The sequence below is a fragment of the Channa argus genome, chromosome 19 (genome assembly GCF_033026475.1).
Source record: "Channa argus isolate prfri chromosome 19, Channa argus male v1.0, whole genome shotgun sequence".
Lineage (NCBI taxonomy): Eukaryota > Metazoa > Chordata > Actinopteri > Anabantiformes > Channidae > Channa > Channa argus.
In genome coordinates this window covers 8,111,520-8,126,209 of record NC_090215.1, presented here as the reverse complement: position 1 = coordinate 8,126,209, position 14,690 = coordinate 8,111,520, and the positions used below count along the sequence as shown (strand labels likewise).

Genomic DNA, 14,690 nt, shown 5'->3' with positions numbered 1-14,690 from the left:
CCTGCGTCTGCATTGTTTGACAATCCTGCCCATCGCACATCCATAATTGATCACAACCACCTCTTTGTGACTTGATTTTCCTTATAAAACAAAGCGCTTCACTCATTCAAAACACATGTTGCACCAGAACATAATCATAATATCTTTATGTTTGCTACAAAAACCTAATAGTGTTTGCCGTTCGATTTGCATGGGAACATAATTTTGAGGTGACAGATTTGGTGATGCAGTAGTTAATGTTTTAGTGAGAAATTCCAAGTAAAAGACACAACAGGTTTAGCTTGATACAGTTGCATGCTTACTATGTTCACCTGCAAATACTGACACTGAGGTGTAGTGGTGAGTATAGGGGCGTCAGTGGTTAGGGCTGTTTAAGTGTGCACATCTCCAACAAGCTATTAATACTGAGAATACCAGTACAAGACTATTCTCTTCCCATTTTCCGAGGCCATAAAGAATCTGTACTTGTTCCTTGGGGTATAGACGGTTTTTTGTCGTCACCTCACAAATAGAGCAGGCAAAGTACAGAAGTTGTTTGACTGGTCTGACGTAAAGTACAACATGTACAATGCATACAGTTGTAGTCCTCTGTAGCTGTGCACATGTTGACGGGAAATGTGTCAAGGGATGCAGGATTTATTATATATGCATATTTGTGTCCGTGTCAATTATAAGTTTACTTCAAAGAGCAGTCAGATTTGACATCTAATTAATAGAACTGCTCACAATAATAAAATCACATTTATTTAGACTCGCCGTATGAAGCTGTTAGAAAACAGAGTTGATCAAACGCTGACATCAAATCTTACATTCTGCACTTTGTTGATTGTAGGTGAACAAAAACAAAACTCCCCAGCCTGCAGAGGTATATGTTCGCTGTCTAAGAGCCACTAGAGACAAGCTGCCCAGGGGCCTCTACAGTGTCAGTGTGGCCATTCACAGCTGTCTAGGAGGTGCAGCCCTGGCTTGGTGCAGCACAAAAGACCAGCCACAATGGGCCGTGTCCACGGCGCCGGTCGAGCACGGGGGCCGTGTCTACGACACCGATCTGCACATCAACCAGAACTTGTTCATGGTAAAGAATTTTTAATGAGATGTTGTGTAAAAGTAGAATGTACACAATTAAGCAAAAATACAGCCCACAATATGAAGGCCCAGCTAATTAACTGAATCATTAACATTCATTAGCAGACACTTACTTAGACTGCCTTGGTGGACGTAAGTGGACGTTTAAAATACATAAAAATATACATATTTTGCTGCTTTGTTTGTGTTGGCAAAACATAGATGGCACAGTTATTTTAACAAAGTACTCAATTCACAAACCCAAAATGTTTAGTTTTCAGAAATTGGTTGGCAGAATTGAAAGAGAACTGAAGGGACTTATGGGAGTTATGCATTTGCACACGTAACATGGTGCTTTTCTCAACTGATGGTAATATGTTTTTATTATCATATTGTCAAAAAACAGAATCAGTCTGTGATTTGTGTCTTTGCAGTTGTATTGAATAAGATCCCTACTTTGAATATATTTTTATTTCCAGGGAGAAAAAAAAAGAATTATTGTAAAACATCTCTCATCTGAAAACAGTCCTGACATTGAGGGACCCGGAATTAAAACACGTTCACTTCTAGCGACATAGGAAAAGCCTTTGATCTGAAATCCAATAGAAAAATTTGGTTGAATGCGATCATGAAAACAAACAGTCCCCTCAGATAAAAGCAAACAATAAAACACGCTGTGCTAATGTGACAGAACCTTCCACACTGCTTGTTTAGTTTTTGTTTTTGCCACAGTGTTTCCGAAGCCCTATTTCTGTTTCCCTCGGTTTCATCAGTTGCAATAGAAGACGGAGCAGGTTTGAGATTGAAAGGGTTATGACAAATTATATTGCTGTAAAAGACGGCATATGAAAATATGCCACACACAGCCTCTAGGTTTTTCTCCGGGGATCTCCATATGAATAAAACAACAACTTTTCAAACATGACATTTAATCCATGCATGTAAATCAAACCCAAGATCAATTATTCATTTATATAAGGAAGTAATATTTTATGGGAATGAAAATAAAGTACAAATGCAGTGAAAAATTTAGTGTCTTTTCTACATGTCTTTGAGCATCTGTAGCATAGTTGAGCTGGAACAGAGGGCTAAAAGGAGAAATGTAGAAGTTATGCAGAATAGACTAAATATTATATTTTTATGGATTTCCAATGCATAATAAAATAAACATGTTTTCACATTTGGTCCTTTTGATGAGCCAACCTCAGCAGATTACAATATCTTAAGTATATTCAAATTTCACAATCACTTTCCTAAACCTCATGTTATAAAGTAAAAACCTCTTCTATAGAAGCAGCACTAATCTTGAAAACCCACATATTCATTTGAGTGTAGTCGATATTGACCAGTGGATTAGAAATCTTTGTTTATGTTGATTCATTGATCATGTGTGCAGCACAGTACAAAAGATGCACAAAGGGAACCTTAAAACAGAAGCCACTTAATCCAGTGTCCCATCTGATCCCATAGAGTTCTGTTGAGGCTCAGAAAGGGCTTCTTCAGTGTTCTGATGGCAACTCTAAAGGCCTTAGCTGGAGCATTTAGCACATGTGGACACTGCCAGCATGCTGGTGGGCGTATTTACTGAGCTACAGCATCCTGATAACATTGTCTCCAGCTTCCATCAAAGATAAAGGATGGGGTAAAAGCTGGCATAAACTGAATGCAGACCTGGGATCTGATTCAGAGGTAAAAAGGGTTTAAGTACGGCATGTTAAATGCCTCATGTCACTCTTCCTTCCCTTTTCTCCGAGCTGCAGTTTATAGACAAACCTGTTGTTGTCCTCAATGATAGTGGTGGAAACGCTGATCAGATTTGTCTGAAACTATCAGGATTGGCTTGGATGTTTTCTCCCTCTCCTCTTGCCCACACCATAGCGTGCGATTTGAGGAGTGCTTGCAGTGCCTTCTAAGAGGAAATGAGGAATTAGTGATGGTAGGAAGAAGCCAGGAGCTTATTTTCCTTTCCTCCCTCTCTCCCTCTACCTTTTTTTTTTCTTCATTCACCCTTTGCTTTGTGTGTCTGGATTCAGATTTAGAAAGAAGCAGCGCAGTTCAGTTGGAGATGTCTTGGATATGGTGGCAAGTGGGAGCACTTGAGAAGAGTCAGGCCCACGGTCTTTGTGCAGTTTTTACACCATATGGGAAGATGTGTAAGGGAAAAGGAAGGAAGGAGGAGGATAAAGTAAGATGTTTTATGATCCATGATTTCATGTCTCGTCTCTAGTGTTTTGGTTATTGAGCAACAGTACGTCGCATTTAAGGCATTTAGCCGTCTTTCCCATTTTCCCTCACTCCGCATGTGGACACATCCTCGATTTTGTTAAATAATGAGCAAAAACATCCAATGGTTTTGCATTAAACAGGATGTTTCTAAAGGTATAAGAGTCGACTTTAGCAGACAGAGAAGACGAGAAAACCCCCAGAAGTGCATCCTTACAAACCTGCTAGTAACAGCACTTTCCACCATACACATGTATGTAAACGTCCACATGCAGGCATTTCACACATATGCACTCACACGTGCACACAAATGACTATTTATACAGGTCATATTTCTTACAGTAAATGAATAATATGAAATATTTTCAATATCCATAATCTTTGATATTATGCCATAAATTTGTGTCCTGAGTCAGACACTACTACCCATCATTTCACAGGTGCATACCAAAAGCAGATTAGTGTAGGGTGGGAGGGATACACATGATTTATGTGTTAAAACAAGTCCTCTGCGTTTTCCATTACAACTAATAAAGGGATAAAATATTTCCACCCAGTGATGGATGAAGTAGCACACACCTCACTGTCAGTTCATTTTTTAAGCAAACCCACTGTTCTCTGGGTAAATAAGAATGTATGTGTTTGCCATCGACTGCTAACCACTAACACTTTTTGCTTCATGCAAGATTCCCTTAATATCATCAGTTTGATTGATGGCGGCCTCGCCGCATTGCAAATTCACTAACTGTCAGCTTATAGACTATAACAGCCATCTCAAGTTCTCCTCCACCTCATGTTGGATGCCGACACTCTTTATCACACCAAACATCTCCTTTTAGGCAATTGGCTGGGTTAGACCGGTAGGAATGGCAGTTAAGAAAGGTCTTACTATAAAACAACACGGAAATAAGTTAAAAGAGGATTCAAGTCTAGGATGTTGATCAAGCAACTCCCTGAGGGCTCCTGTTCTGTTTGTTACCCTTTGTGTGTCTGTTTGTCATTGGTTTCATGGTTGTGAGCAAGTCTTTGCATGCTTACAAGTCTTGTATACACCATATGATGTGTCATGATGTGTTTATGTGCATGCACCTGCTGGCATGGGCATCTGTAGGTGCATACGTGGGACTGTGAGGGATGTTGGGATTTGCTGTGTTTCTGCAGATCTTACCTGCTGCCCGTGAGGTCATCCCCTCCATGGTCCTGATATTCCAACTGATCGGGGTACCAGGAGACAGCAGCCACATCAGCTCTGCACTGGCTTGGGGGGCATTTCCCGTTAGTGGCCCGAACCTTGATGTGGTCCAGGGCAGGTAGGTCAGCTGCAGATCCAAGTTGGCTATTGTTCCCGAATGAGTTCTTGCAGCTTGAACAGAATGTGTGCATCCACAACTATGATTGCCAGAAGAAATGCCCAAAATTCTATCAAAATCAATCAATCAAATGCCCTTGTATCTATCATGGAAGGTTGTACGGTGACCAATAACTAACTGTATGTGTCATGAAACCAGGTTCAAAATCCCTCTCCTCAGGGGTGAACCCACTACACAACTGGACCAGTTTAGAAAAATTGAAGGCCTCATCTCTTCTGATCTAGACCACTGGATGTGCAACCTGTATTTCCAGGTGTGTAATTAGGAAAACAGGCGCATGCATGTTTCTTTGGAAGTTTCTTATCTGTTGTTGTTTTGTTTTTTGTTTTTTTGCATTTAATATTCCTAAATGTTTGCAGGTATTCGTTATGGTTCTAACTAGTTCTGAATGTTAAACTATATATGTGTGTGTGCGTGTGTGTGAGCTCAGCCATCTCTTCCCTCACTATGACCACCCCCTTTTATTTAAGAGGCAAAATGGTAGATCTGGGCAGATGGGGGTAGGATTTTTACATTTTCTATGATAAGAAGCTTTTCACTGGGAAATTGGAAATTGGCCCCAGAGAGCAAACAACAACCGCATCTTTACCCAGCAATTCCGGATACATTTTAGCTGATGCATTGATTAGATTAGTAAACATCTTAATTGAATTAAAAGCCAGAACAAAGCCCTCTGTCTTGGTTTTGTCTCTTTATTTGTCCCCCGTGACATGCTGTTTGTATTACTACATTATCATTGCTGTCTACAGTTGCTTTGATTCCTGGGGCATGCAAATGGCCATTTTTGTGCATCTTTGTGGATGTTCACCACAACAGGATGTGAAATACTCTAGTTTAATTTATGGTTTGAAATGAATTGAATTGTGGTATTCCTTAATGGACACTTATATAATAGGTGATGTCTGCAGTTTGAACACCTGTAATGTGATTATAGATAGACTGTTTTCCCACAAACATTGGTGGTGGCCTAATATGAACACAACTACTGATGACACTGACATGAAGAGGTTCTATTAATCACAGATCTCATGTATAGACCTCTAACAGACAGTTACCTCCCTCTTGCTGGTTGTGTTTCAGGTGAAGAGGCTCCCATCCGGAACACTTGAGGGTTCTCAGTCCTGCATTGGTTTATCAATTCCCCCTCATGACCACCCTGTCATTCCCCAACCTGAGGACCATTATGAACAACACCAGAGCCAACTGCCACTCCAGCCTGCGTCACGAGTCCAGCTTCGTCCCCAGTTATACCACCAGCAGCAGCCTTATGCAGGCCCCAGCAGCAAAGCAGCAGACCCTGCTGTGGTACATTCTCACCGGGGGTCTCCTATCCACCTGTCAGCTGTCTCTGCGTGCTCTTCCTCATCAATTCTAGGTAGGGATCCGATGTTGAAGCCACTGAAAATATCACCAGCATTGGGAAGCTGAAGTGCAACAGGCCTCACTCATAACAGTAAGCTCTCCAGTGAGGAAAATGTGCTTGAGGGCAGGGCTGGGTGAAGAAAATGGGCCAAGATTGACAGATAGAAATTACATCAAACAAAGGATGTTTTCTCAGTTAGATTATATGCAAAAAGCCAACAGATACATAGTAGCATTAGTTTAAGTTCAGGCAAATATTTGAGCACCGAGCACGAACACTGATATCTGATAGACATGTAACTCATTCAGATAAAGGTTTTTGATAATAGCAACACCATTTTGATGAGTACACTAATCACCATCAGTGGGATGACAAGGGAAGCATTATCCAAACCAACATATTTACACAAGTGCGAATTCAGTCGTTAAATGGTGTATGTATTTCAAAATGTTAAAATGTTATTTAGCTTCAAATGAATTAGCCAATTTTAGTGGCTCCACACAAGACAGCTTGTAAGGCTAATGTCAGGCTGGTTAAAAACAATTTTGTAAATGTTTCTTTCTTACATTCACATGTCCAATTTGACCGGATTGATCCATATTAGTGCTAAACTAAACACAGACTTTTCACCTGGAAGACAGAAACTGTTGCATAACTTCTGGCTTTAATATGCAAGCAGACTGCATTGCTAGACAGCATGCGGTAATTGTATAACCAGTAATTACTAAGTTATAACTATAAATGGAGCTATTTTGGTCTGTTTCTGTCAGTTCTAAGATTCCGGTCAAGTTTAAAAAGAAAATAATTGGCAGCTTTTAAAACTCCAGTACTTAATCTATTTCTTATTACAGTGTTAACATCAGAATACTCAAGTTTCCAAATTGGATTAGATTCATCTCATGTCACCTCTTTTCTACAGGCACTAAGACACAGAATGAATTACTGTAGAAAGCAAATGAACCATTGCAGTGACTGCACAGTAGTGGTTTCACGGAAGGGTCTTTCAGTGTTGAGTTTGCACGTTTCCCTCGTGTTTGTGCGATTTCGCTCTGGGTGCTCCGCTTTCCTTCTGCCAGATACGCAGGTCAAGTTGATCTGAGACTTACGGTCCCAGGTGTGAGTATGATAATGTTTCCGTGTTGTAGTCCTGTTGTTGAAGGGTGGTTTTCCATTGCCTCCCTAACAGTGAATTGCTGGGATACGTTCTGATAAGAGTTTGAACATCAGGTGCACAGATGACCTGTTGCAATATGGAAGCCCCACGTATGTGGTGGTCCAGGGGAGGTCACAGCACAAATATTACCACATGTAGAGGTGGATAATATCTTCTGTTAATATCAATATGTATCAAATTGCCCATTTTAAAAACATACTATTCTTGTTTTCCATGTAGTCATCCAACATTTTGGCCACTACCAAGAATGAAGTGCAGGCTCATTTGGTATTGATCTACTATAAAGGCAACTGGCTAGCTTCTTTGGTAATAATACATGCCCCTGCTTTTCCTTGTCTTTTTCTTTCTGTCTTTCTTTCTTTTCTTTTCATTTCTTTTTTCTTTTTCTTTTCTTTTTTTTTTTTTGCAGGCACAGCTCATCTTTATTTAACAGTCCTCAAAAAGTTTCTCGGGTGCTCTGCTTTAAACATCACACAGGCTTTTTAATTACAAATGAGTTGTGACAGGTCTGCTGGGTAGCACCCTGGCCCATTTTAAACGTGATGCCGGCTGACAGCTTGGCAGTGTTCTCCCAGCACTGAAACATGTGGAAGAAATTGGTCTTTTACATTTCACAGCTTGTCGCTTCCTCCGCTGGCTGACCTGTGACCCCCCACAGAGATCCTAACACCCACAAGGGAAGTGTCCCCAACAAACTTGCTGCCTTTCCAGAGAGAGAGAGGGAGGTACTCACTATGGGAGAGTTATGTTCTGCCGCACAAGGTAAAAGGTACCAGGTCTCTTCAATGCACACGGCTGCATGCTCAGACTTACACACAGACATGGAAGTCAGCACACACATACAGCTCCGCAGCTATGTGAAGAGGTTGCCTGGGAAGTGAACCCGATCCGTAAGTGAAATAATGGATCAAAAGGTGTCCTGCATAGCACCTCATCCATGCTGTTCCCTAAACCAACCTGACATTTGCGCCTCATTTGCATACAGATCCATTCATGTTGTATTACTTCTTGAGTGAATTATGGCATTCAGATGGGGAGATTACGTCAAGGTTGAAGGGAGTGATTGGATGGACAACTTTAACCTAGCCAAAAATGGAAATCCAATTCAGCAAGGAAAAGAACAAATTATCCCCCCATTCCACAGTCCTCTGTCAAGTCTGGAGGTTTCAGATATTTTCTTTCCATTTCGTGCCTCTCTGTGTCTGATGTGTTCTGCATGGAGATCACTTTCTCTGCGTGTGTAATGGTGGGATTTTCCTTATTATCCATTTGTCTCAGAAGTAGGACAAGTATATGGAGACCTCTTGTCAGTGCGATAACATACACACAGCAGAAACTGACACTGAGACTGAAAGTTTGGATTCCTGAGGCCTTGAGTTAATTAATCCCCATAGAACATTCTAAATGTGCAGTGAGGTGTCTATTATGAAATAAAACCTGACATCCCAATCCAGGATAATACATCTGACAAATTTAGATTCACAATCTGAAGATTGTGTAAGTAAATGCTGTTGTGCGGGCATTGATGTTTTTGTGTCTCTGATAAACTTCCCATTGGATAAAACTAATTCTGATTTACCTCAGTTCATTCTTCCAAGCATGGAGTGTATTTGGCTTTTTAAAGTGGAGATTAGCTAGAGGCACATTAGGTTAAGTGACCTTTCACATTAACTGAATGATCCAGTTACACTGGGTTTGTTTGAACCCAAATGACTAATTAGATTAGCGTCTTGTTTCATGATCGCCTTCAGTGGATCACTACGGGCACGCAAATGATTCTGCCGTGTATCCGTTGCTTCATTTATTTATTTCTTAATTTTTTTTTTAACAAACGCATCGTAACATCCATCCCCTTGAGCGTGGATGGTGATTTCGAGGATTCCTCATCTAATTTCTTCTTTGGAGCGCTGCCCTGCACTTTCAGGATGTGTTCCCCTCCAGGCTGGTCCCAGTCATCATAGTTTCAGACTACAGTGTTACATCATAGCCTCCCAATCAGTTGCACTCCGCATCCTGCTGATTAATTCAACAATGTCTGGATTCCAAATGGACGGATTCAACCTTTGAAGCCTGTTTGCAGAGATACACAATAAGCCCTCACAATGGGTGTGGTAAACAAGCCTAATGGACCACATGTGGTGGACAAATACAGAGAGTATGGGACAACTGCAGCCAACAGTGACAGAGTCCTGCCTTCAAACTCTGACAATTCTTTTGTACGTGATAACAACAGTGAAGTGATTCAGTGAGCATGATAGAACATAATAGACTTTTATGCTAAAGTCTAATAACTTTAATCAGACTTTAGCAGCGAGTGAGAAAATGCCATAAATATAAGTTTTAAGTCATTGAATAGTAAGAAATGATAAGAAAATAAACTCTTGTCTAAAATGAAACCAACACCCCACCGTAACATAGCAACCATAGTACAGAATCCTGAAATGGACTCGGGGGTAATCCACAAGTCAATGACCTTCGATCCCTTTGTAACTTTGGACCAATAATTAGGCAATTAGGGGCCAAGGTGAGCAAGAACCGCCATTTCAGGCTGGTTCCATCTCGCCAGCAACACAGGGATGTGGTCTCAACAGTGACCTCAGGCTTTTCTCTTCCCTTAGCCTGTTTTTCTGTGTAAGCAAGAGAGAGAAAAGAGGTGCGTTGAGTTATGCATTTTTACCCTCATTTGTATTTCTACCCTAGAAAATGTTTGTGGATGTGCAGTGTGCAAGTGTCTACATATTAATATTTTTGTTTGTATGCCTTTTTGTGTGGGTGCAGTGTACTGCATGCGCTGGATGAGTGTTTGTGTGTTAGTATTAACACAGCTCAGAGCACAGGGGATAACAAGGAGTTTGTTGTTGGCCTTGAGTGCCCAGAGAGGCTGGAGTTGTGGCAGCTCCAGTGCTATGAGTTCACGGACGTAGCCCTTAGCTGTCCAAGCTGTCAATGCTGCCTCCGCAATCATTCTGGTTCCATAGCATCCGTGCATTAGCAAGTGGTGTCTAGTGTATTTAGTCTGTGTGTGTGTGCGGATGTACAGTCTAAGAAAGCATCCTAATCCACAGTTGCTGAGGTGTGCGTGTCAACCTGTGTGTGTGTTGTGTGTGTGTAAGCGCAGATGGCATTTGCTTTTCTATGCTTTGTCTGCAGGGAAACATGCATGTAGTTGCTGAAATGTAATACAAGCTGCATTTCTACATAAATGTAGGCAGTAAGCAATTAAAACATTGCACATACGCTCCAATTTCATTAATGCAGAGTAAACTGTTCCTGTTTCTTGGTTATTACAGTATGAAAAACTGCAAAAAGTTCAAGAGAAAAAGTGCCCACGATCCACCCCTTCCCACTTCATAGTGGCTTATGTGTCATTATTAGTTTTTAATGCACTTCCAAAGAATGCAGAAAATGTTATTGTATACAATACTGTATTAAGGTGTGTTTACTTCATGTACTGAAGATATGCGACTGATGTGAGATTATTGGAATTTCGAATTGGGTTTACAGTTACATAATGTCACAACAACGTAGAAATATAAATTATTTTATGCTTAGGATTGATTTCAACCTCTTTAAATATATAGCAGTGAGCACACGGTTCCTGTCATCTGTGAACATTATAGCTGTCAGAAGAATTTCTGATGTGTTTCTTATATTTAAGTTATTATTACTGTTATATTTAATCTCACAGCAAGAGAAAAATGATATCATAGCAGACGTTTCCATATGTATTATATAGATGTGACTGGTTCCACGGGGGGGGAAAAAGTTTCACATAGTGAGATTTTTACATGTATCAAGCTAAGGTTTACTTAATTACAACCTCCAGGCAATGCAGGAACCCTTTTTTAAATTCTGTGACTGTTAATATGCTAAATAATGCAGATCTCCGACTCTTCAAGCATGAGACACACATCTGGCGGCTTACCATTTAAATTACAGCAAAAAAAAAAAAGTGAGACAGATAGAGAGAAAAGCGAGAGAGGGTAAAAAAAAAAACACACTTCAAAAGTAATTTTCCAAAGAAAAGAAGAATGGAAAATGTATTATAACCAAATTTAATTTCGTTTTCGATTTTTCATCATTTCTAATTGCGTGCATTAGAGCGTTGGGGCTGAGAAGATTCAGCTCTAAGATTGTGGAAGACAGAGGTGACTTCTGTCTGCACAAATGCATCATTGCTGCTTCTGCAGGTCTACAGATCCCACTTCAACGTTTTCTCTACCTGCCAAACGAATTTGGCATTTAAAAATTTTTTCTGCTTGAATATGATCTTTCCTATATACATTTGACCACAAATCCCCCATTTTATTGTTTGTGTTAATTTTTATAAAGTTTTTTTCACTATTTTCTCAATTTCAATTTTTTTTGTTGTTTTATGAATTGCACCATAGTAATCACTTTTGTAATAATTTTGTAATATAAATATTACACAACTACCCTTGAGCCTCACTATAATTACCAGATGTGGTTTGCAAATAAAAACAAACATAAACCTTTCTTTCTTTTTCACACTCACTGCTCATTACTTTTCTTTTGGGATGCAGGGAAGAATTCCCCCTCAGGAGCCGTTTCTGGAAACACAGGAGAGAAGAGCGATCCATGCAGAGGGACAGCAGAGGGTGGGATTCACTACAAGGTAACTCCGTGATTTAAGGGGACGTGTTCCCACCCTTGAAATGAGCACCCTCTCTGCTTTCCCCTTCCTTATCCTTCCCGCCCCTGTCTGCACACACCCCTGCACACACCTCCCTGGCTTATTCTCTGAGATTTGTCAAAATACATTTCACACTAACAGGTATTTTTCAGCCTTCAAAGCCAGTTTTGATCTGCTTGACAAGCCAAAGCAGCTCAAATTCTGTGAAATCAGCAATGCCAGCCAGACCTTCCTTTTTTTTTTCTTCTTACAGCCGCTCTAAACACGCCTCTTCCTGTGCTACAGAGGAATTAAGCTAAATTAATCAAAGGCTGCATGTTACCTGCCATACTTTGAAGTGGTAATTGTAAAATCACTCAGTGTGCTGATCTGGCATTGCTGCCTCGTGGTCGAACCCCTGCCATTGTGCCGGTGCTGCGGCCTTTTGTTGTTGTAATGTTATTGTAGTTAGAAGCCTATGAACAACATCAATGTTGTGTGTGTCTCACACATATAGACACACATTCCCCTCCTGTGTTTTGTCCTCCCTCCCTCCAAGTCTTTATTCTTTGTTCTTTTATTCTAACCTCCTTCAGCTGATGTACAAGTGGCTCTTCAGTCCACCATTAATCAGTGATGACCTGTTAAAGAAATGAGTTTGTTGAAAGGAGGTTTTATTTCTCTGTAGCCTCTGAAGACTGTGTTTTTCTCCTCTCCTATTGGCCCTATCTTTTAAAGCTTGCCTACTCTGTCAAATGTCGTGGTGTGGAACCCAGTTGTCTAATGATTAAGTGGAGTGATCTCCAAGCTGCCCCAGCCTGGGAGTGCTACGGATCAGATTTCAACCCTTCAACCTGCAGTGCAGGCCTAATTAAAATGAATTTTCTCCAGGCGACCACTTTGCCCACAGGGCAGGAATCCAGCTATATACGGAATCTGCTCTTAAGGTATTGCATTAAATTTATTGTGGGGAGACACTGGAGAACATTGCAGTTTATATACTGCATTTTTTCTCTTTGCTTTCTTTCCCGCTCCTTTCGACCTTTTTATTGTGATCATCACTCTGGAATCCAAGCTAGCTTTGGCAAAGATTGCCCTATGAAAACGGATGGAGCTTTTATGAGGCCCTGCACATTTACTACTTCCTGGGCCTAGTTTATCTCAGAGGGAGAGACAGAGCGAAGGAGGAGAGGAAAAGGTAAAAAAAAAAAAAATGGAGAGAGGTACAGCGAGACAGGGGTGGATGAAAGGGAGAGGTTGCTTATTCCAACTGTGGATGTCATTAACATACATCAGTAAGTATTTCACAACTTCAAGCAGAAAGGCACTAAGCCCACCCAAGGGCAACACAGGCAGGGCTGACAGGGCCAGGGAAAGCAAGCCGTTAACATGTTGGCGGCTTAACAAATAATATCTGCTCCCAAGTACCTTGGTGAAATATTTAAAACCCTACTTCCTAACTCCATTTGACTGTGTTTATGATGATGACAGTAAACGACTTGTGTGGAAAAAGCAGTGCCAGCTGCTCAAATATCCCATATTTAACACCACGTCACTGTACGCACGTTTCCCAAATGAACGCAACTTGAATGATGGCGTGCCATATGCGATTTTGCCGTCATTCTTGTCTTGTGTCAGTTGAGGCGCGGTTGAGATATAGGAGAGGCTCCAAAGTGCCACGCATACTGTCACTGTCACGGCGTGCATCTCCCAAGATAAATTCAGAGGCCTGTTTCCTGCTTTGATTACAAATGACATCCGCATGTGCTCTCCCCGATTTCTGCTCCTCACAGAAGAAGCCAATCAAGAAGACAAATAGCTGCGGCCCCAGCATGAGCGGCAGCAGCGCACCGGCTCGGCAGGCAGACAAACAGAAGATGCAGCCTTCAATGGAGAACCTCTCCATAGAGGAGATGGAGGAGTATACATTCTCCCTAAAGTAAGTCTCACCACTCATTATCCTGTCTCAGCCTTGCAAAATTCAAATGTGGGGAGAAAAAAAAAAGGAAGAACGTGGGTGACAACTGGTTTTTCACACACAGTGATGTGCACGGCATCAAACAGACAGATGCTGACAACATAATGTGCTTAGAACACCTCCTGTACAGATACAGATACAGTAGTCACATGTTTTCGAGGGAAATCCTAAGAAAACTGAGTTGTAGCTTTAATCTATTACACCTTTAATATTCACATTGCAAAGTAATTTCCAGAGACTCATGGCCTAATCTGCTTTGAAGAAGATATAGTCCTCTGTCCATACTTTATATATTTCATGCTCAAAAAAGACTGTGCCCATTTCTCTGAAGCTCAAAATTTCTGCATTTATTTTTAAAATAATATAATCATCTAAAATGCTGCAAAAATTATGAATTATATACATTTCATTGAATAAAAAAATTATAAGAATATTTTTAAAATAGTAACTATATTACATATTGTCAGTACAGGCGTAGCTCAACCCATATTTTACTATATGGTGTATTTACTCCTTTACAAAAAAAAAAAAAATGCAACAAAGGAAGTTTTTAAAAAATGTTTTTTTCTCTTTGTCATGGCTTACAGCATTTTATTTAATGAGAAAACCTATATGTGTGTGAAAGGTAAACAAAGCAGGAAGCAGAGAATTTCAAACACCTTGGCCGAATGTGTTAAAAAGCAACAAGGTGCAGCACTGTGTGCCCACGGAGCAGCAAAACAGGCTAAAAGCAAAATTGCTTATTTCAACAAAAAAGTTGCATGTATTTGTTTTTATTTGAATGTCAACTAAATTAAGGGGAGGAGACTGCCACACACAGTACTACACTAGAGGGGGAGCGAGGGAAATGGAGAGGGAGCCTATGTGTGTGAGAGAGACAGAAA

At 40.6% G+C, this 14,690-nt stretch overlaps 1 protein-coding gene across 1 annotated transcript in view; it reads left to right on the top strand.

Annotated features, from left to right (window-relative positions):
- The window catches only part of ofcc1 (orofacial cleft 1 candidate 1), a 131,590-nt gene that overhangs the window by 69,504 nt on the left and 47,396 nt on the right, over nucleotides 1-14,690 (top strand). The window contains exons 8-13 of the mRNA XM_067487003.1: nucleotides 833-1,075; nucleotides 4,450-4,598; nucleotides 4,797-4,911; nucleotides 5,739-6,033; nucleotides 11,740-11,831; nucleotides 13,622-13,767. Coding sequence (XP_067343104.1) covers nucleotides 833-1,075; nucleotides 4,450-4,598; nucleotides 4,797-4,911; nucleotides 5,739-6,033; nucleotides 11,740-11,831; nucleotides 13,622-13,767 — 1,040 coding nt within the window. The remainder of the gene's footprint in view (nucleotides 1-832; nucleotides 1,076-4,449; nucleotides 4,599-4,796; nucleotides 4,912-5,738; nucleotides 6,034-11,739; nucleotides 11,832-13,621; nucleotides 13,768-14,690) is intronic.